We start from the raw sequence: 27,749 nt of genomic DNA, 5'->3' as shown, positions 1-27,749 counted from the left end.
GAAATCTGATTGGGGTTTCTCGTTGTCAAATAATAACAAGGATGGTTTAAGTGTGCCCTTGTTTAACTCTCCTTCCTCTTCCCAGCAGCTCAGGGTCATCGCCAGATCTCCCTGCCCTCAACTTCAGCAGCACCAGATCACCTGGCAGGCAGAGATCTGAACAAAAATCCATCCAGCTGAGTTCCATGCAAGTCACAGCTCCTTAAGAGGCACGATATCAACTGCACCACAGAGCATTAGCATTGCATTAGCATAATTCCACCACTGTTGTGACTAACAAGTGCTCCTGCAGTGTTTACAACTCTGTTGCATTTTACATGAAAATCATTTTCCATGTAAATCTAGTGGAGGATGTGGGTGCATCTCTTCCTTTCTATTACCACTCTTAAGAGTCAGGAGTCCAGATATAAAAAAAACCCCATACCACTAATGGTCAGAATTTCTCAAGTAAGTTTCCTGGTGTGATGGAAGCTCTGGAGATGCTGGGCACCTCCATGCACCTCTACCCTTAAAAGTTTGCCCCCATCAATTAAAAAAATTATTGATACGTAACGCTCTTCACTGAATTATAAAAGCAAGAATGCATTTCCTAAAGAAAAAAAAAAAATCAGGCTGGGTTATGTGGTGGTTTTCATCCTGCCCATTACTTATTTGCTCTGGCTGTTTTTTTTTTCACTCCTGTCTTCTGCAGAACAAAAATCAAGGTGTCTTTTGATAATGGCACGGGGCAAAGTACAGCAAACAGGAAGTCTCTCCAGCAGAAGTATTTATGGCTGCTATAAGAACTTAGCAAAAAATACCCTATTCAGTTTGAGCTGAATAGCTCAAAGAATAAAAAGCACTTCAATTCGTAATGGAGGACAAAGCTTTCCTCACCGTCTAGAACATGCCTCACAGAATTATTTAACAGAGAGCTTTACAATAACATACATCTGCAAAAGAAGTGCCATTCACTCAAAAATTGTTTCTTAAGAGAAGACGTATTTTGAATGTATTTTGATTAGGTTTCAGAACAATGGTCAGAGCAAAGGAAGAGATAAACCCCAGAATAATTCTGTTTGATTATATCTGTGTGTGGAAAGATTCATTAACATACATATGAATGAGGAAAACTACAGGAACAGATTTGGTTTTTAGACACTTTGGTATCTGATTGATGAATTATGGTCAAAGGTCATGCCTCAGCCTTGTGTTCAGAAACAAGTTTAATTTACCTGATGATAACTCTGCTCTGTTACACACAATACTCCAGATACTCAAAAGCAAACTGCATTTCCTTTGGAAGGCACTTAACAGCAGAAACAAATGAGACACTTGGAAAATTACTGGGAAATCATCATCAGTCAACAGGGACAGTGGGAATAGTTTAAAAACAGAATTAATACTCAGCCAGTGCCAGTACTGAACAAGGAAAGCACTTCACACACATCTGCCCCCATGCATATTGCTGTAGATGAAGGCCACTTTCTCAATCTGAGAGCAGGAGCAAGAGGAGCCTGATAACAATCAGTAGTTCTATTTCCCAGCATTAAATGACTTCTTACAAACAACAAAACCTTCACTGCAAATCAAGCCGCAGGGTTCTAATAGCCAGAAACCTGTGGTTTTTAAACTATTCCCAACTCAAAAAAAAAAAAAAAAAAAAAAAAAAAAAGGCTGCCCACAGTTTTCTAAAAGGCTGTTTCTGATTCCTTAATGCATAAGTATTAACCAAACATAAAAAGCAAATAATCTGATACAGACCAATTCACTTGCAGATTATTTCCCCGTGATTATCCAAGTGCTTATATACATAAAAAACAACTGCACGTATTACTACACTCCACCACCTCCCAGCGGCATACGCAGCCTGTGCGCAGCTCCAGCCGTCAAGAGTTTGGCTCCGGGTCTCCGGAGCGTCTGCTGTAAATCCTCCTCCTCCAGCACCTCCTGCTGATACTTCTCCAGAGTGGAACAAGCAGCAGAAGCAAAGACTCGATTCCACCCTCCTCCCTCCAAGTTATTTCTAATGTTTCAAGTCCCTTTTCCTCCTACCTATTCCAGCTCTCTCAGTCACTTGGAAACCGCACAGACTCTCAGCCTAGATGGAAGCGCAGGGAGAAGAAGGGTTTCTGGGGGACTAGCGAAATCAACCCCTACATCTCTAGTACACCTATCGTGCTTAAACCCAGGCACTGCTGGAAACAGAAACACGATGAGTGGTTTCGTGCTAAAACTGGGGAAGGATGCTATGCAGGTGGATCACCGGGGTAGCCAGCGAGGAGCACGGGAGGAACGAGGCGGTCTCTAATGGTAACTACACAGCCTCCTCGCAGGGGTGACACAAGGCAACGGAGGGAAAGCAGAGACAGATACATTACACAGGCACAACTCGGGGGGCAGGGGGAGAAGGCGCCTGAAGAAACTGGCGAGCAGGCTGGACACGCAGGACTGCACGGCTTCGGCAGCGCTGCTCACCCCCGGGGGGAACAACTGCGCGAAGTGCGGGGAAAGCGCGACCGCGGCTCGTCCCGGGGGGCTGCGGCGGCTCCGCGGGGACCCCGGGCTGAGCCCGCCCGGGGCAGGGGCGGGTGGGGCGGCCGAGCCGGGGCTCCGGGCAGGGCTCCGGGCAGGGTCCTACCTGCGCTGCGGCGGTGCCCGGTGATCACGGCCTCGCCGGTGAGCGGGTGCAGCCAGGTCGTGCTCTTCGCCTCTTCGCTGCGGGGACGGACACACGGACCGAGTCAGGCAGGCGCAGCCCCGCCGCCCCCCTTCCCTTCCCTATCCCTTCCCTATCCCTTCCCCGCACGCCCCTCCCGGCCCGGCCCCGCTCCCCTCCTGGCCGGCCCCGCGCTCACTTGATGAAGAAGACGCGGCCGCCCTGGCTGATCCCGTAACTCCAGCTGCCGGGCAGCGCCCGCAGCCGCTCGGCGCTCAGCTCCGCCATGGCCGAGCAGCCGCAGCCGCGGAGGAGAGCCGGGCACAGCCGGGAGGGGTGGGGGGCGAGGGGAGGGGGCGGCGCGGGCACGAGCGGCGAGCGCGTCCCCGCCGCCGCCGCCGCCAACACCTTGGGGAGGGGAGGGCGCAGCGCCCGCCCCGCCCCGCCGCGGGGGCGCGCGGGCCGCGGGGGCGCGCCCGGCCGGCGGGGGCGGTTCCGGCGGGCGGGGAGGGAGCGGCGGCGATGATGGAGGCAGCGCCGGGAGGCGGCCGGGGCCGGCCCGGAGGGGCCGGGGGCGGGATCCGATGTGCAGCGGCGGTGCCGGGGGCAGGGGAGGGACGGACGGAGCGGAGCGGCCGCGCCGGGACGGAGCGCGGCTCCGGGCTCGTTCGCCCCCGGCCCCGCTCGTTCGCCCCCGGCCCCGAGATCGTTCGCCCCCGGCCCCGCTCGTTCGCCCCCGGCCCCGAGATCGTTCGCCCCCGGCCCCGCTCGTTCGCCCCCGGCCCCGCTCGTTCGCCCCGGCAGCGCTGCGAGCTCCGAAATGCTCGGCTCCGCCGCTGGCGGCCCCCGGTCGCGTCCGTAAGGACAAAGGAAATGGAAAGTTTTGCCCTGTTTCCTCCCCGGGTGAACGCGCTCTTCTCACGCCCTCCGCTTCGGGCGGTTTTGGAATTTCTTGTGTAAAGGCTTAGTCCTCAAAGTGTAAAGAGACGGCGAATTTTCCGCTTCGTGCAAATCTGTGCCTCGTGGCCCTGTTCCAAAGGGGGTCAGGGATGTGGCACGGGTGCCGCACGGATCCCGTGTTTCGGGGAGGTGGCAGTAACCCAGGTGGAGCCCACGGCTGCAGGAATGGCTCTCTGTGCCCGTGTGCAGAGTTTAATTCGCGTGAGCAGTCCCATCGCATGTGCGTTTCTGCGTAGCCATCCGCCCCTTCGACTGAAGCTGTGCATGACAAATGTGAATTACTAAAACTGTGCCGTGGCCATGATATTTCTAAGAGAACCGTGCCTTGCAAAAACCACTTTCTGAATAAAGCACTGAAGCTGGGAAGTCTCGCTGCATTCCTGTGTCCACAAAGCAAATTCGCAGCTGACAGTGTTTTGCACAGGCAGCTTTGTCCCCTCTCCCGTTCTGAACATCTCAGGAAAAAATAAAATTGGACAGACGAGCTGTTTGGTTTGGTCCCCATCGTGCCACGTGGTCAAAACTTTAAATCCCTGTTGTCCCACACGAGATACTCCAGACACGAAGAGCAGTGAATGTGAGAAGATCTGGATGCAAGACAAGAATTCCTCCCTGTCCAGCAATACCTTTCATTTCCACTCAGCGCTGACAGCACCTGAGATTTATGGACTACCAGAGGAACAATACTCTGGGGAAAACACAAGTCATTCTGTAACCAGTTCCCTTCTCTCCTAAGAGCCAGAGCCCTTAGATGATGAGCAAAGTGAGTAATGGCTCTTCCTGCGAGGGGCTGTGGAAAGCTACCTGGCAACAGCAAGGGGGAAATCGTGTGCATTTTGGGCTCCTGAGGTGGGAGAGGTCATGTCCTAATATTTCCTAAGTAAAGCACAGAGCAAGTGCTCTTAATCCCCAGAACAGTGGATGCCTTCCACCATGCAGAACCAATGTCTTTTCCCTAGCAGAGAAGTGCATGTGGCACAGCTAGACTTATATTGGCCTAGATCCATAAATTAGGTATTTAGGTAGAACTTAGGTGCATAAATCCTGCCCAATCCCAAATGGCTTCCTTAGGCAACTTAAGTTCTTTGCAGCCTCTTTCTGCTTTGCTTGTGTTTAGAATTGCTGTCATCTTGGTAAAACCAGGATCGTGGTGCTTAAAATATGCCCAAACCTGGCTGAACTCTCAGGCAAGGCATTATTGCCCCAAATGCCACGGAGGCTGGGTAAATTGGCTGTGTTCAGGCCACACCTAAGAAAGACTTACAAGTTTTGTTTCTGAATAACTCACAAACAGGCAAACAGGCTGGCAGCAGAGTCATCACCACGAGCACTACGGGGAGCACGTTCTGCCTCAAGGATGAAGGGTGTTCAAAACCATGCCACTCTACTCCCAGGAAAATGCTTTTTGCTCCAAGCCATAAGCTGTTCTGAAGCTGAGACTATTCTGTGAGGACACTGAGGGTGCTCCTCCTCCCCCTCACATTATTTTGCAAATATAATTATTGGGCTGTAGGGTGGTGGCAAGACTTGCTGGGCTCATGAATAGGAAGCTCAGCCAGGGAGTGATGGAAGACCTTGGTTCTACTTCACTCAGCGACATTGGGCTCAGGGACTCAAGTGTTTTATGTTAATACAATTTATTTGCAGATGCTCACCCTGCCAGGTGCTACGCACCCTGAACTCCCAGTGATTTCTGGGAGCCCGAAGTTTTACCCTGTTTTGGAACAAAGGGTATGAAGGAAACCACATCTGCATCATTTGTGCAGGCTGGTGCTGGCAGTTTTTCTTTCTGAAGGCCGCTGTAAGTTTCTACAGTTAAAACTTTTGCTTCAAAAGTTGGTCTAAAAGTTTGATCCAAACAAATCACACATGGAGTTTTTTGCGAGGTTCAATAATGGTACATGTTTTCTACAGTCAGATAAGTGCATGGATGCTCTTAAAAGAGGGACTCAGGAACAACATTTAGAAAAAAAAGGTTTATCACTTAGAGGAGTAAAACTCTTCTTTGAAAGGAGTTTATATCACCATAAAAACCACATGCATAATTCAAGACACTACATATCTTACCTCTCACATCATTCTTTTTTACTATAAAGATGAACTAATGATTCCAAATGTGAAACTGGTCAGCGTGATTCATAAAGCTCAGAGAAATCCATCACACTGCTCCCATCTGGCCAATCATTTTTTTTTTCCCCCCCCAGGAGAGTTGAAGAGAGACTGTTGGAGTGGTGACCACCACTGGCACAGCTGTTCTCTCTGCATGTATGGCCTTATTTCTCTGCTGCTCCTGTCACTGATGGGAAGAGGATGTGGGGCAGGATGTTAAAGGCAGAGCCCTCCCATCAGTACACTGGCCCCCCACCACTGGGAGCTTGGGATGAAGTAAAAACCCAGCTCCACTGAGATTTTTCGTGGGAAAAATTCAGTTTCTCCACACTAACCCAAGCTTCTTCCCTTCCTCTTTCACCTCCACATGACAGAACCTTTCCTAGCAACTCCCTCAGGGCCAGGGAGTACTAAGGGAGAAGTAAGACTATTGATGTTTTAAGAAAATAATTTTGGCTCAATAATATATTCATAATCAAAATACTTAAAATTCCTGGGGCAAAGGAGCCCTGCCCACAAAACAATGAGTCCCTTTAAATGAGATTAATTAAAAACAGCGTTGAGAGAACAGTCATTGAATAAGAGTCAGAGAATTCCATCCACACCTCTCCCAACAGGTATGAGGTGACAATAAACATGATGAGCCAGTAAAAAAGGGCTTTTTTTCCTCTAAGCATAGCATCTGACAAAGCCTCTGAAGCGGGGAGTGGACTGAAGTCAGAGAATGACAGAACATCCTGAGCTGGAAGAGACCCACAAGGGTCAACAAAGTCCAACTGCTGGCCCTGCACAGGGTCACACCATGAGCCTGAGGGAGTTTTCCAAACCCTTCTTAAGCTCTGCCAGGCTTGGTGCCATGAGCACTTCCCTGGGCAGCCTGTTCCAGTGCCCAGCCACCTTTTCCTGTTATCCAGCCTAACCCTCCCCTGCTGCAACTGCAGGCCATTCCCTTGGGTCCTGCCACTGGCCATGGGAGTGAAGAGATCAGTGCCTGCCCCTCCTCTTCCCCTCACGAGGATGTTCATGAGGATGTTGTGGCTGCAGCGAGGTGTCCCCTCAGTCCCCTCTTCTCCAGGCTGAACAGACCCAGTGCCCTCAGCTGCTCCTCACTGGGCTTCCCCTCGATGCCCTTCACCTTCCTCGTGCCCTCCTTTGGGCGCTGCCTAACAGCTCAGTGTCTTCTTTACACTGTGGCACCCAGAACTGCCCCCAGCACTCGAGGTGAGGCTGCCCCAGCCCCGAGCAGAGCAGGACAATCCCCTCCCTTGCCTGGTGATGCTGTGCCCGGTGCCCCCAGGACAGGGGTGTCCCTCCTGGCTGCCAGGGCACTGCTGCCTCCTGTCCAGCTTGCCCTCCACCAGCACCCCCAGGTCCCTTTCCATGGCACCTCCAGTTACCTGTTGGTAGGCATTTACTATTAGATATTTATCTGTTGTTACATGCTTACTATTGTTAGTTATTTGCTATTGTTAGATACTTATCTGTAATTAAATGCCTATTATTAGTAGATGTTTAGAATAGAGAATCGACAAGGTAAAGGTCTTGTCAAGCCTCTAAAGGGGGGAAATGATGCCTTAAGTTTTAGCTGTCATATTTTTCAGATTTTGGTGTGTAGCTCTGAGCTTCATATTTAATGTCAGTAGGCTCTCTTCACAGCTTAGTTAGAAAAAACAATCCTTTCCCAGCTTGAGAACCAAGGACAATTGTTACAAGCTTCAGGCCCAAAAAAGCATAAACAACAGTGAATTGAAGAGAGAAAAAGAAGAAGGATGAGACTTCATAACCTGAAGGTATAATGGGACAATGAACTGCAAGGTGCAAATGGAGCAGAGCTGATCCCAGTGAGAGCCCCCGGGAGCGCTCGTGCATTTTGGGACCATTTTGGTTCATCTTGGGTGCAGCCCTGGCTGGACTCTGGTGCTGTAAAACTGCATCCATTGAGGCCTTCTAATAAACCCCTACTTTATTCTTTAGCTCTGTCCAGCCTCTGTTCCAGGTCAGCCTCTCTAAGCATCAGTTCCAGAGCCCAGTCTGCCCCTGCAGCCAGGGCTGCCCCATCCCAGGTGCAGACACTTCACCTAAAACCTCTCCACAGGACTGATTGATTCTGTGTCTTCTGTCAACGTGAATCAAATTGGATGAGGTTATTTCATGGAGTCTGTGACTTCACATCTTTTATGTTGTTTAACTAGTGAGAAAATATAACCCTTGAAAAGTGAGGAAAGACCATTGCTGGAGGTGCAGTTTTATATTGCACATTCTCACCAGGGAGCTACTTCTGAAGGGTGGGTTCCTTTTTACCCCATCCCTAAACATTAGTTTTTTCTTGCCTTTGTACCACCTTGCAGTCCATGGTGAATTACATGGGTTTGCTGATCTGATAGAACATAAATCACAAATCCTCTCAAATAATTAGTTTCCTATCAGATCAATAAGCTGATCTAACACGTCCTGAGGTCACTTGATAACTAGATCCAGCACAGGGGGTGAGAAGAGAAGAACCACTCCTTTAGGCTACATTCCTCAATGATGAGGAGGGGGGAAAAATCAACAAATCTGCTAATTGACATTCTCTGGAGTCAGGGTATCTCTGTGCAGATGAAAGAAGCAATTAGCCTAGGTCAGAGGAAATAAGAAAGAGGAAAAAAGCTGTTGAACACAGCCTCTGCAGACAGCTCTGTTGGAAGAATGGAGCCTCTGCTTTCTCCAAATAGAGAGCCTGATGTCTGTCCAGGGCTCCCATCTGGTAGCTCTGGAGGCTGGAAGGCTTTCTGGGGGTCACTGGTGCCAGTGGCACAGGAGTCCTCTCCTGGGTCAGTGCACAGCACCAGTGTGGCTGAACAAGCACTGGGTCACTGGCCTGCCTGCCGTCAGCACCAGATATCCTCACGCCCTGTGAGATACACAGGCAAAGCCTGCGCACGCTCGGGCCGCAGAAACAGAGCGCTATCTTACAGCTTAAAAAGTTTTGCAATCTGTGCTTGACAGGAAAAGCACTTGTTCTCATTTCAAAACTATTTTTTTTTTTTTTTATCTGCAATTAATGATTTCCAGGTCTAGCTGTTGCTGTGTTTCCTTCATGGCAGTGAATCCTAACATGAGGCCATTTTCTTTGAAACATCCAGTCAGACTAACACAAAACAAACTCCAAAGCCAAAGTGTGAGATTTGCCTTTCCCTGGCAGACAACACCAGGAGAGCAAAAGGGCTTATTATTCTCTGAACCAGCATCATCTTGCCAGAATCATCTGCAATTTTGAACAGAGAACACTTTTTTTGTTGCAAGGCTCTCCTCAGAAGCTCATTCACTGTATGCTCCATGCCACGTATATACCATGATGAGGTTACGTGGTGAGTCTTCCAGCCTGAAATGATGGATGGCATATTTGGGACCTTCAGCTTCCTTTTACTGATCCTATGATATTCAATGTCTCAAAAAAGGTTGAAGATGCTACTTTTCAAGATGAACAGCTACTTTTCTGCTGGAACCTTCTTTTCTTCCTTTTCACACCCTTTTGCAGCCTTCTTGCTTAAACCTCATTATAACAATGGTTGCCTGTGGCTTTCACACAGTGTTAAAAATGACATTTTAATATTATGTTTATTACTAGGATTAGTTTAAAATAGTATTGAGAAGGAAAGAATTTGTGAGGGAAACACAGTGATCTCAATATCCTACTTTTCCTCTCACTGGCAGTTGCTAGCTACATTTGACTTAAGCCAGGGTATTTCATCTTTCAAACAACCCTCTCATTTGAATCATCTAAAAGGAAATCATATACAGTACAACACAAATAAATTCCCTGTCTCTCAGCTGGCTTCTCTGTTTCACAGATCTCTTCAGGATCTGGTAGACTTCAGCATCTGCTTTTCTTCACACGGTTATCTTCACTGCTGCTGTCCAGTTGCACAAAACCCTGCTCTGTTCCAAACTGTAGGAGCCAAAGAAGCTTTCTCTGTTCTGGAAGAGGCAGAAGATGACCTGAGTTCCTCCCAAGAATCACCTCTGTTTGTTCAGTAATTGCTTGAACAAATAGGAATGAGCTTCATGTGGAATATCTGGAAGGGCTTCACCTGTGGTTTGCATCATGTGAGATATGCAGGGCCCTGTGGCTGAGAGGGCTTTATTTATGTGGGCTTTTATATGGTTTTTTTCATACCTTTCCTCACATGCATTCATTCCCCACTTCCCCCCCTTTTTTGTTTTTCCAGCGGGGCTAGTAAGAATTTGCAGTATGTTTGTATTTAATACCAACTATATTATGAATTCTAAGCAATTCCCATTAAACTTTCAGCAAATGACAGTCTTTGTTCAAAGTAGGGTGAAATAATACTGTGTTTCACCCTTGAGATTTTACTAGGCACCCTTGTTGCAATCTGCATGACATTTTCCATAAAATCATTATGTTGTGGATACCTTGGCCATGAAGTGCTTTAAGTGATACTATTTTTGCAAGCCATTTAACATCTTAATCAAATCACAGGCCATTTTCTGTAATTACCACAGTTGGTGCAATACGTGTGTCAGTCTTTTTGGACTAGACATAAGGTTACCAGTGATGTTCTTTAATAGTGTTACAGCAGAACAACAAGAAAAGTAATCTATTTTTAGCCTGTAATTTTCCCAGCATCATAAGCAAATCCAAGCCATATCTTAACTTGTTGATCTAAAATTCCCTTGACTATATTTAGCTATGGGCTGGTATCTGTTTCAAGGCTTGTTTTGCTATTAACAGCACTCACCTTTTATCATCTTAGCAGGTTCTTTCTGGCCTGGTCTATGTACTAGAAATTCTATTCTTATTTTGTTGTATTTTTGTGTATTTCAGCTTTTCTGTGCCCATCTCTTTCATTTTATCTTCATGAGCTGCTATTGTTCCATAGTTTCAGCTCTCCCAAAGGGAGGTGAGACCGAGTTTTGTTCTTTCACATTTGTTTCCCTTACATCTGATTTACATTTTACTCACAGTAAGAATATTTTGTTCACTGCATGATATGAGTTTTACAACTGAAAAGAAATGTTACTGAGACTTGGCTTGCAAAACTGTGTCCAGCTCAAACTCATTGAATTTCAGGTACTGGGACAGGATTTTCCTGACAAAAGGAAGGTGTCTCCCAAGGCCTCCCTTACAACAGCAGTGGTCTAGTCAATATAGTCAATATAGTCAATATAGTCAATATAGTCAATATAGTCAATATAGTTAATATAGATTATGGAGCAGTTCTTATTCTGATGTAGGGACCTGTTTCTGCTCACTTGAGTCGCACCTTGAGCTGTTCTGGCTGCACTGACTCTGTTAACAGTGCTGGGATTCCTTCCCAGGCAAGGGGAGAGACCTTGATTGCAAACTGCTGTAGTCAGAGGAGACAAATCCCTCCTGAAACAGAGCTGCCATTTGGACAGTTCCCACAAAGAACCTCCCATGCAGAGTATTTCTTTTAAAGACAACTTTAGTCACTCATGGGAAGCTTTTACAAGATGTTTTTATTCTTGTGAATTTAACTGTGCGTTTTCTTCCCATCAGTTTCTTCCATTGCTTGATGAAACTTCACGCTGGTTGATTGCAGTTTTTAGACTTCACCTCTGACTATTCAGACCTGTTCTGCTTCTTCATTTTGTGATGAGGTTCTGTAGCATCAGCTGGTTTCAGTTTCAAAACTTGTAATCAGATCTAGCTCTGTTCTGCAGCCAAGTCTCACAGTCTTTAGCAAGCTAAAGCTGTGTGCTTCTAGCAACCCTTTCCTGAGGGTCTCTTGGTCCCTATTCTGATCTCAGATTTGATTTTGAAAGTTACATCATCAATAAGACTTCCAAACATTATAAATATCTGGAAAGATTTCCTCTTGGTTTCACTTATACAGTGGCCATGTCTCAAATATTTCAGTCTTTCCTAGAGCACAATATTTTCTCAAATCTCTACAGCACAGGATTTCTCATTTGCAATCTGGTGCTTCTGGCCCTGCAGTACTCACAGTTACCTTAATTCATCTTTCTTTTCATCAGCCCTGTCTCCTTTTTAAAGAAAAATTGTGTTATTTTATTGAACCTACTTCAACCATATCCTCCATTTCAGGAGAATTTAATATGCTTTGAACTTTTTTTTTAGTTTCTCCTCCACAGTGTTCTCCCCTTACCACTCCTTCTGGTCTTTTTTTTTTTTTTTTATTCCATGTCAGCTTTTGTTTGTACTCTGCTGCATGTTAAATTGCATCAAAGAAAATGCCAGATTAGTGATAAAAAAGGCATCTCCATTACAAAAAAAGGGGCACATGCATATATATATATATATATATATATATATATATATATATATATATTTATAGTCACAAAGGTACAAGAGAGGAAGGAATTTGTGAAGGAGAAACTAAAAATGTTCCACTGAGCCAGTTTCTGTCACCAAGTCTCAGTGACAGCAGTTGCTGAACTGGGGAGTGTTCCAGCCTCTAGGGCAATGGGTCACTTTGCTATAGCCAGAAACCCACTGTCATTTGTCTTGCTATCATCTCAGTTCCTCATCTGTGCTTGGTTTTATGCTTGTATAGCTCTGCCATACTTTATATTTTCTCATCTCCTGTTGCCATTCAAATGGTTTCCAACCTTCATTTTTATTTTTGTGGATTTCTCTTCTCCAGGGGAGGCAGGAGCCCTGTGTGGCAGGATTGTATTAGCTGAAAACAAGGTTATCTTTCACTGAACACTTAGTGGTTCACACTTCACACACAGGCTGTAACTCCCTGGTTAAATATTGCTGTTAATGCCTCTCCTTCTTTCCCCAGCCATTTCCATTTGTCCCAGCTTGTAGCAAAGGTTAAGCCAGCTTGATTTGTAGTAGTTTCCTTTTGTCCTTATGCTTTTAGGTTCTTTTAGTTATATTTTCTGTATGGTGGAATGTTCATCTCAAATCTTTTATATGGATTTCTGCATATGTAGAATTTCTTGTCTTTCCTAATCTAAACAATTTGTATGATTTTCTGATTCTGTTTCCTTTTTGCCTTGTTGTTCTGCTGCTCCCCCCAGCTTTTACTTTCTCATTTTGCCTTCCTTTTTATCTCCCTCTGAAATGGGCCATTCTGCCTTGAACCCTACTTCCTCCTCGTTATCTTTGCCTTTCCTGGCAATTCCCCTTTAACTCAGCCTCTCTCTTCCTCCATTTACTCTTCTGCTGCTTCTCCAGAGGACAGGAACAGGTAAAATCTGTGCCAGGATGACCTGTCCCCTGTGCCTGGCTTCCCCCAAAGGCTGCATCTTCTCTCCAAGGCTGGCTGTGCACCTGTCCTCTCTTGTGATAATTTCTGCACAACCCTGCTCCTCCAGCTGGTCCCCAGAGGACCCAGATTCGTGCTGTGAATAACGAGGCTTCCCTCCCTCCAGTCTGTTCTGACTATCACTTCTTTTTTTTCTCCCTGCCCACTCATTTTCTATGTTTAATGTCCATGTGACACCATTCTTCTCTCTCTGGTACTCAGCCTTCCATTACAACTGGCTCCTGCCTCTCCATTTTTGCTTCCCAGAGCTGATGATTTCATTTTCTGCACTGAAATCTCTGCTCCTCTGCTAGATCAGCTGCTTTATTTCTCCAGATAAGCCCTGTTTGTTTTGCTTTCTTCATGACATTTCAGCATGCTTCTGTTAATTCCATCAAACAAGCTACTGAGAACATTAAACATGTAAGTTTTTTTAATTTTTCGGGTTTTAGAGAGGTCAAGGAGGCATGTGTCAGACTTGCAAGTTGAAGAGGTTAACTTCTCCAAGCTTTGCTGTTACTCCTAAAACATCATGAAGCAAACAACAACAACAAAAAAAATGCTATTGTCATACTAGGAAGAGTATAAGAAAATCTCTGTGAGATCAGGCTGCTGGGAAAAGCTTGAAAGAAAACCAGCAGCACTCTGGAACAGAAAGAAATTAAATAATCCTGAATCTTTGGAAATGACAGTGAAAGAAAACCAGAAATTCCTCAGCAAGGGCAGGGGGAAGGGCTTCTAAATAACAAAGACGACTGCAGAGGGGATTGCAAAAGCTCTGACAAATGAAGCAACCCCGCTCAATCAAAACCAGGAGTGAGCAGGAGCACGCCAGAGGCCCAAGGGCTGCTGGTGCTTCACCAGGAGCTGCAGCAGGGAGTCCCTGCCACACGGCCACCCTGCTAGAGGAGTTGTGCAAACCCTCCTGGGTGTGTTCACCTGCCTGCAGAGGAGCCCCAGGATTACCAGCTGGATGCCCTAACACGTGCGGTAGGAGATGGGACAGTGGAATTGTTACCATCTGTGTGTCCCTTTCTTAACGTGAGGAAAGGAAGGGGTTTGCAGGGGAAAGGATGTGCTTCATTTCTTCTTGATGATAGGCAGAGTTTGTGTCTAGCACCACTTACAAAGATTGCCTGTTGCAACAGAAAAACAAGCAGGAGAAAGGATGTTTTTTTAACAAGAGTGGCTCAGTTTATGTGATTGTGAAAGAAAATGCTTTAGCAGTCCAGCTATCCCAGGGAAAGATTTCTTCCGTGTTGTTGACCACCAGTGAAAAGATCATGTAAACCAGCAGCACTGTTTGTACCACCAGCAGAAGAGACAACATTTCCAGTAATGCTTTGAGGTAAAAAAATAAAAGTGAAAGAAATGAGAATGTCAGATTTCCACTGTAATAATAATTGTAGTCCAATAGAAATGCAGAATACCTTTATGAAAGAGAGGAATAATGAACTGTAGAAGAGGCTGGGGTTATAGGCTGCATCCAGCACAAGAAGAAAGACAGAAAAACAGAAATAAAGGGAGAGAGAGAGAAAGAGAGAGAGAAAGAGGAAGGAAGGAAGGAAGGAAGGAAGGAAGGAAGGAAGGAAGGAAGGAAGAAGGAAGGAAGGAAGGAAGGAAGGAAGGAAGGGAAGGAAGGAAGGGAAGGAAGGAAGGAAGGAAGGAAGGAAGGAAGGAAGGAAGGAAGGAAGGAAGGAAGGAAGGAAGGAAGGAAGGAAGGAAGGAAGGAAGGAAGGAAGGAAGGAAGGAAGGAAGGAAGGAAGGAAGGAAGGAAGGAAGGAAGGAAGGAAGGAAGGAAGGAAGGAAGGAAGGAAGGAAGGAAGGAAGGAAGGAAGGAAGGAAGGACAACTGTGTGTAACCACATTGCAGAGATACGCTAAAAATAGCTTTAAAATAGCTAAAAATCCTAGAAACCACCCAAAGGGGACTGAAATCAGGAGATGTTCCCACAGGAGATGACATAATGAGATAGACATCATCATATTTCAGTAAAGTAAGTCTAAATGGCTGAAAATTCAAATTGGTTCTGGAATGGTTGTTCAAGGTACAGTTGCTCCAAAAGGGTGCAAATGTGTCAGTCAGATGTCTGAAAAGACTCTATTCACCCAGTAAATATAAAACCATGTTCACCCAGTAAAGCTATGCTAGGTGTTGATTGGCAGTTCCTAAAACCACAATACTGAGGAAAAAATGTAAGTGGAAAAAAGATAATTGGGTTTGGAGCAGTTGTCACTGGGAAAAAAAAACAAAACAAAACTAAAAAAAAAATCAAAACAAAAAAAAACCCAAAACAAACAGCAACCAACCAACAATGATAAAAGAAAAATAAAGGGAAACCCTCAAAACAAACAAAGCCCAGACCAACCTAAAACACCCAAGCCAAGTCTGTTCAGTTGCAGACCTGAAAGAGACCTGATTGAGTTTTGGACATGTGCTATATTGCTATACTGCAGATATAAGTTGTTACAGCCAGTTCCTAGGGAAACTAGAGAAGGGAAAGGAAATATTAAAAAAAAAAAAAAAAAAAAAAAAGGAGAAATTATCAGCTCCTTTTATTGTTATTGCCAGAAATGAAAGAGTTTGATGTAGAAGGAGAGCTTGGTTACGCTGGTGATAGAGGGGAATCTATAAATAAATGGATTTCACAGGTATACCCAGGATTAGAAAAAAAATAAAGGAACAAAATACAATTGAGATAATTCACCACTTCCTTTGGTGTCACAGCTTTTCATTGCTTTTCACTATGAAGGCAGTGTAGTTTTTCCAAGACAGGAAATATTGGACCAGTAGTGCTTAAGTAGAAACCCAGCTCCTTCCATGGACATCCCAGAACACAGGCATGTTTGTGGGATGACATGCAGCCTGTCATACATTTGTCAGGTTATTTGTTACCCAGAGCCAAAACCCCCAAAAAAGTGACACGAGGAACGTCTGGCAAATGCTTTCCTGCAAAAGCACCAGTGCTGATACAGCCCTGGTGTTGACAGTCACATCCCTCAAACATTTCTTCAGAAAGAATCAGCCTTGTGAGGACCAGGCTACCAGCATAATATCTGACAGGGAACAAAAAGCTGAACAAAATACATGCTACATGTAGGTCTAACAAGTCTAGGTCTAACAAGACATCCTTGCTTTGCTTAGAAGGAAACACCAAACTAGAAAATCTGAAGAGGAAATGAGAAGCGTGTCAGTCCTTGAGATCTATAACTTACAAGCAGGATCATAAGAATTACTTAAAAAAAAATTTTTTTTTTTGCAACAGATTCTCTACGTGTCAAGGCTTTCTCAAATGAAAGTAATGCATAATTTGTTCACCAAAAGGATCTATTCACTATGTGCCTCAGCAGCTGAAGAAAACAGGGCGTCTTTGTAACATTTAACAACTGTGTTTAAGAAGTAGCATCAAATGAAGAGGAAAACCAGAGGCCTGTCACGTATTTCAAGCACTGCAAACACACAAACAAACCCAACCCAGCATTATTATGTCCCAGTGGAAATGAAAGTCTTACTGATGACACAAACTTTTGAACAACTTGCTGAGTAATTGGTATGGTTTGTTTCTGTTGTTAAAAAAACAAAAAAAAAACCAAAAAAACAACAACAACAAAAAAAAACAACAAAAAACAAAACAAAACAAAAAAAAAAAATAACTCTCAATGCATTTAGTGGCGTGGTGGAACCCAAAATTATTGAACAAATTTTTGCCCAGAGTACCAGAATGCTGTTACTGCGACTTGGCAACTTTTCTTTTTGAGCTGAGCACTTCCCAGGCAGGGCAGGCACAGGGACACGTGTTTGTCAAGAGCTGCAGTTACGCAATAACTCAACAGGAAAGAGCTTAAATCACGGGAAAAAAGCCCAGCAAACACAACCTGAGGCCTTTGCTGACCTTACAACAAGAGCAGTTTCAGCACCAGCGGCCTGACTGGAACCAGTTGGGGATGCAGGGCTGAAAAAGCTGGCTGGAGCTGGGGGAATGGGCCAACTCTGCCAGGTTGGCAATGACCTCCCTCTCACTGACAAAGTGTTCAGCACGTTTTTACCATCTCTGTGCTTTTGAAAGTAAGTGCTTTGTGGTTCCCACAAGGGATGCAGATACAAACGAACGCAGGACAAAACGCAGCAGCCAGGTGGATGGCCTTGACCACACAAACAGATTCAGACTCTGTCACACAGCTATAAAATACAAGCTAAAGACAAAAAAAAAGCACCTCTTTTCCCACCCTGCAGAGTCTCTTAATGGATTTCAGCAGTGAGTAGGCCACAAAGCTGTTTTTCTGAAATGGGAATGCTGTCGTTATTTCCTTCCCTAAATACACAAAGCAGGCAATAATGCTGAAAGAATCTCATCCATAAAGAAATTGAAATCAATATTGCAATGCGTGATATTCGTGAAGCCCTGATTTGGCTAAAAGCTCTTAATTTTCAGTATGGTGTTTGTGCTGCTGGCAGGATGCTGCCCAGCAGTGATTCATCAGCAAGGAGAGTAGATATCTGAAGCTGGGCTCCTATGTCCCTACCTGGTTACCAAAATAAATTGCCTGATTTTCAAGCTTGCCAGGAAGCAGCAGATCCCAGGAGCACACGTGTGACAGAGAGCAATTATGCAGCAGATCAAAGGTAAAGCAGACTAACCACAGTCCCCTAAATTACAGGGGAAACTGAGCCTTTAGTGCCAATTGGAACATCTTTTATTTCTTTTTGCTTTTCAGTTCCAGGTCTCCAGTCTGTGATCCACTGAGAAAGATGCTAACTCCAGAATCACCTGTTGGTGACCAAATTCGACAAAGTGGAGACCAAATCAGGGATTTTTCACCTGACATTTTAGGTCAATTTTCTAAAGCTATGCCAAATCACTTACATGTCCAAATATCTTCTAACCCAGGATAATGTATTGAATTTTAAATCACTGTCTCTGGATGACTAACACAGGACAGTTTCAGAGACCTTAAACTCATTTAGATCAGCTTTCTGTAGAAAAAAAGCATAGCATTTTGATATTCATGCATTGTGTCTAATGTTTCCTGCTTGATGCAAGCATAAAATTAAAGGTCTGTCTCCAGAATTAAAATTAAAGGTCTGTCTGATATTTCCAGAGCTGCATGCTATATTTTATAGGGCCAAGTGACCAGAGGTGAAACTACCTTGGGCAGATGCTATTGACCCTAACTGGTGCCACTCAGGCAGAAAGAAGTGGCCCCAAAACACCACAATAAATCAGGATATTAGAAATAATTTATTCTCAAGTAAAGTCTCAGGCTCCTGTGGACTACAAACATTCATGTTTCAAGACATAAATGAGAAAAAAATGTGTCTAATAAATTCAGTCCTGTTGAAAAACAAGCTTTTCTGTTTGGCTCAAACAAATGCAGTTGGAAATGACTTACTGAACATCTAGAAAACAAACCCCAAATGCTTCATCTTTATCACACACCACTAGCTCCATAAATGGACCCAAATTCTAACCTTGTCAGCATCACCAAGTATCCAGTATCATTAGAGACCATGCATGTTGCTAGAACAAAAATAAATTCAGTAATATTTACCCCCCTAGAACCAAAAATCAACTTAACCTCAGAATAAAAAACCCAGTGCTCTCTGTTTGTTCTGACATACCAGAAAAAAATTACTTTTTCCAGCTTCAGCTACATCTGATCCAACATTGCTTTAACGTAGTGTTGGAAACACGTGTAGCTTTTTAGAGCAAACTGTGCTGGTTAAATAGAGTCATGGGAGGTTATTCATAACAAAATTATGCAGTAGATCTCTTTCAGTAGAAGAGCAAAACAAAAAATATAAAAAAAAACCCCAGAAAAACCCTTATTATGTCCCATTTTTGTTATGTATTATTAAGCTTAGCTCTCCTTTTCCACTGTGGGTTTTTCATCGTGACACGAGTGTGGCTGATTTTAGGAGGAGCAGAGGTTAAAATGCTTGCTCTCAAATGCACCTTGCAGTACACAGGGGAAGTGCAGTGCCACTCGTGTTGCAAGGAGGTGGAGTAGACCTGTAGATCCCATAACACTGACCACACCTGGCATGACTCGACTGCATTTTCAGTGTAATTGAGGGGTGAGGAGCATGCAGGGTTCCTTCAGTGAGAGGTTTGTAGAAGAGCGACCTAGAATTTTTACATGTAAATCCATGTCCTTATTGCCATGAGCTTATGACATTTTTTGGGTGTTTCTCTTTAAATTTACATATCTGAATGTAGGGCTGAGGCATGGCCTCATCCATCTGCTTTCCCATTCCTTGCATGCTGTTGACACTGAGAGGTTCCCAGCTCTTGCAAAAGCATGACTCATGTGGAAAAATTTTCCTTTTGGGAAGCTCCACTTCGTTAGGTCTGGTATGAACCAGATTCTTCTGACCATTCCAGCTCAAATATGAGGTCACCTTTGCTGAAAGACTTCAGCATCTCTAATTCTCTGCCAGCTCCTCATGAAGGAAGCTCAGTTTCTCCAGGGAGCCTCGGCCACAGCCTTTGGCTTCTCTCTAATTCCTAGACTTGCAGCTTCTGTTTTGTTCAGGGACTCTGCTGATGTCCCCTTTCATTACCTTCTTCACAACAGTGTTCCTGAAGCTCAGCAGTGCCCCAGCCCTTGTCCCCACACACTGAGTGGGTCCAGCTGAGCCCCATCTGGGGACCCTTCTCCCTGCCCTCTGGCACCTTTGGACTAACTCCATGACACAGGTTCTCATCTCATTCAACCATTACAAAATCCAGTGGTCAAATCCTCCACCCCAGGTCTGTGTTTCGCCGATGCTCAGGTGATTGCTCAAGAATGTTGGCATTTGCACATCACAGATTTGGGTGTGAAACTTGCAGGCTGCCAGCAAAAGTCCTCCCATCCATTTGGCACATCTTTCTCCTCCTAGAAATCTGTGCTGAACAAAGGATTTAGAAAAATACACGGTGAAACAACCACTTCGAGTATAAAAGCTGATCTTGGAATTATCACCTATTTTATTTTAATGAACAGCTGATTTTTTAAACATGGTGAAAAATAGGCATTCCCAGTTTATTTCATTACATGTGCCGCCCAAAGTATTTGTTGCCCAAGGATCTTTGGGCAAGGGTCAAATATTCTTGAAAATATTCACTTATCTTAAGGTTCTTAATTTTCCCCCTCAATTCTTTTTCATTAGCACACTGGCTGGAGCTCTGAGGAACCAGCTCAAGTGGAAGATGTGCCTGCCCATCCTGCAGAGGATGGGGGCTGGATGATCTGTAAGATCCCTTCCAACCAGGCCATTCTGTGACTCAGTGACTCTCTTTGTCAGACACAAAACCTTTCTCTGCTCCTGTGCCATCCAGTGTTTGTATTAAAAAAAAAAAAAAAAAAAAAAAAAAAAAAAAAAGTAGCCTTATGTATAAACTCTGCATTTCCAGAAAATCCAAATGGATTAAATTAATTTTCTCAAATGAGCTGAAAAACATTCATATTGATTTTAATATTAACTTAAAGAGGCCCAAATAAAATCTCCCGTGCTTACAGAGGAATAATTTAAGAGACCACAATTTATAAAACCACCATCAAAATACAGAAACATGCAGACAAGAATCCCAGCAACCTCACAATATAATATTTTGATACAATAAGACAGCAGAAAGAGAGATGGGTCAGATTTTCCATTTCTTGTGCACATAACTCATAATGATATTTGCTTCCTGGCAATGTTGCTTCACTGATATAGCCTGTAGCATATCAACAAGTGTACTTAAAGAAATCAGGATCAGTTAAGAAATGATTCATGAGCCTGAGGAAGAGCTGCTTTTGTGACAAACATTCAGCCATCTCTTCACATTTGCTGTTCTCACCTCCTGCTTACCAAGTAGCTTCTGGTTGAGTTTGCAGCATTCCCTAAGTGCTGGTCCAGTCGCCAACCACACCTTTTATTTTTAAACACATATATTTGTATCAGGTGACTAAGGCTTTTCTTTCCCAGAGTGTTTTCCTATGTGATGACTACCCTGTATTTTTGCTTTCCCACTTTAAATCTTCGTGGAGGCAGCAAATTCCTGTTTTCCTGTGCACCATAGCAGGTGGAGTCACTTGGAGTGATGATGCAGTGCTGACCTCCCTTTGCTACCTCTCAGAGGAAGCATAAAGGGTTTCCCACCGCTGGGATTTTAAAGGCAGATGACCACCATGACATAATTGTGTCCCTGTAAGAGCAGTGGAGAATAGGCTTGAGGTGTGAATTAATTTCTTACTCATCAGCAGGTACGTGGAGCCTCTCAAGCTCGTTGCGCGCAGTTGCTGCTGAGCACGTTGCGCCGAGGAGCCGCAGAAACCCCTGGTGGGGGAATCTCGACTCCCCGAGCGTTTCCACACTGCCATCAGTGTCAGAGCTGAGGAGGAGGTGTCACAAAAGCAGATCTGGGGTTTTTTTTTGGTAACAAAACCAGCGAGGGGAGGCACGTCACAGGCCGGGGTAAGAAGTGTGGCTGTGACTTGCTGAGCAGATCAGATCCTTGGAGTGTGTTAAGCCTGTGACACAGTAACACTTCATTTCAACAGCAGAAAGCACCCTCAAGTTATAATCTAATTAGAGACGTTAAGATTCATTTGCATGTTAGGGGGCATATTTTAGGGACAGGCTTCTTTGATCTTTCGAAAGCAGACGATAAATGGTTGTCCTTTACCGTATCTAAATCAGGTAACCTGAAGTTAATATGAACTGAGTTTCAGTGTGCCAGAATTTACATAGGGATGATTAACATTTCAAACGGAGCAGAGCAAACACTAAATGCAGGCATGTTATGTGCCTGAGACTGGCAGGAGGGCTGGTTTATTGCTGTCCTAGGAGAAGAGTCCTAGGTGACTTTATCATCTTTCAGACTGAGTAGACAATATTCAGTTTTATTCAAGTACCCCAAAAATGGGTTAGAGAAGGCATTGCATGCTGCATATAAATATATGAGAGAGAGGGAGATGGAGAGGGATTTTGCTCTCTAATGGAGACTATTTTACTGAAATATGATCATGGGTTTTTATTCAACTCTTTCCCCGGGTTAATACAATCAGGTAATTCTTCTAATCTATATTCAGGACATTTGAGCCAGTAATAATTTAGGATTGAGAAAAAATATTCAGGACTCACTTCACCTTTGCAGAGTCTGGAAATTCACTGCAGACTGTGGGCCCTAAACCTCCATGTTTTATTGGGGAGCAAGCTACAGTCATTCCTCTGTGCACATGTTTATGTGAGTGCACATGTTTATGTGAGTGCACATGTTTATGTGAGTGAGATTATTAAAGATCATATATGACAGGGCAGCCTGTTTGTGACTCTCTGTGAATCCCCAGTGAAAATAAGAGGGGTGTGTGGCACAGAGCTCTCTCCTATACAGCTGTATTTAGGAGGGGAGAAATTCCCTGTTCTCTATTTACCTTGCTGAACAGTTTTTTGTTTTGTTTTGTTTTGTTTTGTTTTGTTTTGTTTTGTTTTTATTTTATTTTTATTTTTATTTTTTCCAGTAAGCCCTGCTTCTGTGTTGGCCAGTGCTCTGGTATGTCTTCTTCTCTGTTTCTGTACACAAGCAGCAGCCTGGGATTCTCACTCTTGACATCCTGAGACGTCATTTATTTTAGGACTGTGATGCCTGCCTGCTTCTGGGGGCATTGGCTGTCACTGCATCTCCAGTATCCCCAGCAGGCTCTTCACATATGAGCCAGTTGCTGCAATAACACAGAAACTGGGCTGTGCTGGAGATCCAAGTGCTTTGGGGTAAACCTGGGCTCTGTCTCATGTGGAAAACCAGTCCCTAGCTGTCATTCAGTGCTGCTTGTGTTTTGTGCTTGTGTTTTGTACCTGTGTTCAGAGAGCTGGGTGAGACGCTGCAGAAAAATGCCAGCACCTTTTCTCATGCATGTTTACCTTCTTCAAAGAGGATTTAATAGATTCTTTGCGTGTTGAGAAAGGCTCTGTGCATAAGCACATAAGGGACATGGGTAGGTAGACAAACTACGAGAATGAGAGAAGTGGAAGATTCTAGTAGAAAATATAAGCAAGGTAAAATCTGCTCACAGAATTTTTTTTAGCACTGTGTTATCTATTCAGCATCTAAAGCCCAATGTCACTTACAATTGCTCTGTAGGATTATCATGGTTGAGACTTTGATGTTCTGCTGCACCAGTGGTCTTCTCTATTTTTATCCATGGGCAACAAGTCCTTTGAGCCTCCCTAGCTTTTTTTGTATTCCTACTGCTATTAATAATGATGGACAAATTATATGAGCCATAACAACTGAAAGGTCAAAATGTCTGGATCATGAAGAGGTGAAAACAAGGTCACTGTTGACATATTTTTAAGGGGGAATCTACAGATTTAGATTGTGTTGCATGGCTTTGAAAAAGTTTAGTTATTTATCTCAACTTGTTTCTGTAAACATAAGAATGATTAATAATAACACTGTAGAACTATTGCAAATATTAAGTGCTTTGGGAGCCTCAAAAAAACAGCTTTAAGTAAAGGCACAACACTGTTATTAACTGTGACAAATATTGACTGTAACACTAAATATGTATTCATACAATCAATCACTCCATTTGTTTGCACCCAGAAAACATACTGGGACAAAGCCATGCTCCTCTATCAGGGTTTTAACCTAAATTTTATTCAGATTAGCTCTAGATAAAAAATCAAGGCAAGCTAAATTTTCTAATAATGCTAACTGAATGAGCCAGGAGATGTTTCTTGACTGTGCTGACCTGATCATTACAAAGGTGGCCAGAAAAGGAAAATAAATAGTTTTCATTCTTTAATGATAATAAGGAGGGGCTAAAATAACTTCTGCTCTGTTTCTTTTTCTACTGTACTTTTTACATCAGAAATTCACATTCTTTTTACACTGCCAGACCAATGAAAAAAATTACAAGGTCTTAATAAAAGGTCTGCAACTGAGGGCAAAGATTTTCAGTTGGCATTATGTTGAAATATTTCTTGCCAGATGAGGTGGTGGATACCCCATCCCTGGGAACATTCCAGGTCAGCTGGAACGGGGCTCTGAACAACCTGACCAAGTTGAAGTCCCTGCTCTTTGCAGGAGGTTGGTCTAGATGACCTTTAAAGGTCCCTTCCAACCCAAACTATTCTCTGATAGCCTTGACCACTCCAGACTTTATGCTGTGTAACTTACCCAGGGGAGCTAAAGCAGTTCCTGGCTCTGTCCAAGCAGCGATTCTCTCCGTAGGTAACGGGTTTCATCAGCCACAGCATTTCTGTCACCCTGTCCTGCTCTGTTTCCCCTCCTGGCTCCCAAAGGAGGAGGTCTGAGGCTGGCTCCTGGAGCACATGCTCCTCTCCCCAGCTGGAGCACTTTCCCTCTGGGAGCACTGCCAGTTGGGGTGGGTTGGAACAGCCCTCGGGCTTCGTGTCGTCCACTTTGCCTTCCCTGAACCGAGGGAGAAAGCTGCCAGTGTGTGGTTCCCTGTGCACAAGAGTCCATGTGACAAGTGTGGGGGTGATCCTGGGTGATTTGTAATAGTCTGGAAAAGGCTGTCACTCGTGTGGTGTGTTTGCATTACGAGCAGGATAAATATTTCGCTCTGAGAGGTCTGTCTAGTTAGCAGAATTACGCATCTAGGCAGCAGCAGCAGGAAATTGTCTTTTTGTCTGAATACAAGAAGGGCTTTTGAGATACCAAGCCAGGCAAATAGCAAAAGGTGCACCAGGGGGGAGTTGCAGCAGGCAGGTGCAACCAGGCTGGTTCCTGGGACGAGTGCTTGGGTCTCTACAGCATTAATCCAGGTAAAATAAATAGAGATTTTTCATTATAATAATGTGTTGATCGGCACATGTGTGCCTGCATCCCATGAAACATCCTCCAGTGCTGGCCTGAGTTTTGGCAGCCAAGCAGTGTGATCCAATTGCACCTGCACAGACAGCAAGGTGGAGCATGGACATGAGCTGGGGCCTTCCACAGCAGGACAACAAAAACAACATGCACTGCTGTGTCCTGTCCCCGAGAACAAAGAAAGGTCCCTCCCTGAGAAGGGAGTGGATTATCAAGTGGAAACAGGGTTCCTGTGTTGGAACCCTGGTTACTGAGAATTTTAGACTTTCTGTGCTGATAGGCACTGACCCCAAGAGAACACTGAATTTAATTGCCTGTCTCAAGTCTTTGATTATGTCGTGTGTCAGTGGTGCCCATTTGGGTAGCCCTTGCATTTTGCCTGCCATATTTTATTGTCATGGCCATTATTTGGGTTGATGCCATGTCGAAATCTCCTTCCTCTAATGCCCTTCTTCTAATCTCTGCCCAGCTGGTAAAATTTGGTATGTCTCATGAAAGGTCTTTTGTATTATTATTTGAGATGACTCCTAGAGCACGAGGAAATGGGACTACTTCTCTGTTTGCATTCTGTGGGTTTGTGTCCCGCAAAGATGCTCCTTCTTCAGGCTTGCAGGCTGTATTCAGGCCTGCACAGGACTTTGAGGATAAGGGTGGAAGAATGATGGGATTATACCTGGGTATAATGCCATGGCTGTGCACAGCCTGAGGAGAGGCAGGAGGGAGCAGAGTGGAGCTGCCTGTTACCATGACAATAGGCAAGGGAGTATCTGTGTGAGGAACAAAAAGATTAGCAGTCACTCAGGAAAGATTCCCATCAAACCCCCTGCCCTTTCTGCAGCTTAATGAATGGAAATCTCACCTTTTATTTGAAAGTTTGTCGACTCGTTGGAGTCTTGCCTTCCCATCCCACCAATACAACCTGTAGCAACTACAAATTTTGTGTATTGCAACATTTTTCACATCCATCTGAAGGCATATTAGAATTCAATGGCAGCTGTAAGAGGGATGTGAATGTGAGGAAGAACTTTTCCAGGAAAAAGAGTCTCTGCGTAGTGCAGAATTTTGCATTACCATTCTAGTGAATCCTGAACAAATCTATATTTTTAACCTTGATGCTACAATGTGGCTGGTCCATTAATTCATGATTGCTTCTCACGTATGCAATCCTTTGCCTAACTATGAGATGGTTGTAAAATACTGTCACCCTGCAGAGGTGATATTTTACCTCCACTTTGCACTGTTATAGTAACGATTCCTGGTTCAGGGCCCTGGTTAATAAAATTTAACAGCTTTTTCCACTGGAGCTGTTCTTGTGATCCTTCAGCTCCCTCTGCTCTCAGGGGGCGAGGAGAATGATATATCCAAGACTGGCATGTTCTAAGCCCTCAAACTGTCTGCCAGATGCTTAATGGGAAATGTGTGCTTAAAGTCAAGCAAACGGTAGAAAAACCAGTGTGATGGGTTAAGCTTGATAAAGGGACCAGCTAATTTAAAAAATCTGAAGGGAACAAATGACTCTAAAAGTATAATGTTTTAGTAGGTTTTAACGCTCTAAACTGTAAATGAATTGCTTATTCTCATGTAGCAAGTCATTTTAATTTGTGTTTGCCCTGCACCCAGGTCTGTATGAACATTATGGAACAAATAAAAGGGATGAAAATGCACTGCTCTGGATGTACAGACACACAAACCAGCAGGTTCATCTGAGTGCATTTATACAAATACCTAGGACAGCCTGTTTGGAATATTCATGGCGAGCTATTAGTCATCTTCCCAAATATTCATTTAGATTTTTTTAGGCTCTTAGAGGAGATATAATCAAATATTTGTGAAGCCTGCCCGCTGCACTGCTGCTGGAATTGTGTTTTGGATTCTCTAACATGAGGGCAGAGCTATGTGGGCTGCTGCTGTGCACTCTCTAGCAGGCTCTGCGAAGCCTTCTGATTTGAAACACAGCTATTATTTCCCCAAAGCCTGACACAGTGAGTGTTCACATCCTGATTTTCATTACTTTCATTTTCGGGGACTGAAAGCCCTTGGACTGTAGAAGTTTCGTTCTGATCAAACTTTTTTTTTGTTTTGTTGGCTTTTTTTTTTTTTTTTTAACCTTTACTCAGCTACTGTTTGCATCAGAAGCAAGAGAAAGGCATAAGGTTTGTACTTTCAGTCAGGTCCCTTTTCCATCCATAGCATATGCAAGTCTGGTTACTTTCTCTTCATACATGACATTATTCATAGGACACATTTGTTGATGACTCCTAGGAAGTTTCCTAGTAGTTTTAGAAAGACACTGTTTGGCCTCATTCACACTGTTTTTTTGAATCTATAATAGGTATAGATAGCCTATTTCTTGAAGTTTAGACAAGGCTTTGCTGTGATAAAGGTGGTAAATATATATTTTATTTCACAGTCCTCGGCTTGAACTGGATACAACAAAATAATTACAACCTTACAGATTAGTATATATATTCTGTACAAAAATCTCTAAAACTCCATGAATTATCATAAGAAAGAAGTAATCATTCTGTTTCTCAAACATAATCATCTTTAAATACCAGTAGGAGGCCTGTAAACTACATCTAAGGGGCAATTTCCCAACAGGAAAAAATTGACAAGTGCAAAATTTGCCTAGAGATGCTAATAATTTATGAGTTATGATCCATGTGACATTCTGCAGCTGATTTTTCTTCACTAAAGTAAAGGCAGGTCTTTGTGCAGTAATGGTAGTTATTGCACAAAGCAGAAGTGGGCATTATGAGCATTTTCAAACACTACTGCGTGTCTTGGAAGTTCAGAGTGTGTCAGCAGGAAAACCAACATTGTAGGAAATTCAGAACCCAGACATGTCAAAACACAAAGTGGATCTATTAATTTCTGGTTTAAGAACTTGATGTGCTTTTGAATACTGGAAAAGTTCAAGGCCATTGAATAGACCAGGAGTGTGAAACCTGCCACCAGGCATAACTACCCCACAGTGCAGACAGTGTCATCA

The 27,749-nt window shown here is 44.0% G+C and overlaps 1 protein-coding gene and 1 long non-coding RNA gene across 8 annotated transcripts in view; both read right to left on the bottom strand.

Moving 5' to 3' along the window:
- PLEKHA5 (pleckstrin homology domain containing A5) overlaps positions 1–2,975 on the bottom strand; it is a 165,278-nt gene extending 162,303 nt beyond the window's left edge. For all 7 annotated transcript variants that reach the window (XM_053942711.1, XM_053942717.1, XM_053942712.1 and 4 more), the window contains exons 1-2: positions 2,838–2,975; positions 2,621–2,697 (exon numbers count right to left, since the gene is read on the bottom strand). In XM_053942711.1, the coding sequence (XP_053798686.1) occupies positions 2,621–2,697; positions 2,838–2,926 (166 nt within the window). In that variant the 5' untranslated portion in view covers positions 2,927–2,975. The remainder of the gene's footprint in view (positions 1–2,620; positions 2,698–2,837) is intronic.
- Positions 2,976–19,703: 16,728 nt separating this feature from the next.
- LOC128787696 (uncharacterized) lies at positions 19,704–21,253 on the bottom strand. Its single transcript, XR_008430799.1, has 3 exons — positions 21,173–21,253; positions 20,788–20,848; positions 19,704–19,842 (listed from the first exon to the last, which is right to left on the bottom strand). It is a non-coding gene; the product is annotated as an uncharacterized LOC128787696 (long non-coding RNA).
- Between the last annotated feature and the right edge of the window lie 6,496 nt (positions 21,254–27,749).

This window comes from Vidua chalybeata, chromosome 5 (genome assembly GCF_026979565.1).
Source record: "Vidua chalybeata isolate OUT-0048 chromosome 5, bVidCha1 merged haplotype, whole genome shotgun sequence".
In the NCBI taxonomy this organism is placed as follows: Eukaryota; Metazoa; Chordata; class Aves; order Passeriformes; family Viduidae; genus Vidua; species Vidua chalybeata.
The sequence above is the reverse complement of the archived record's forward strand: the minus strand, read 5'-3'. Positions and strand labels throughout refer to the sequence as shown.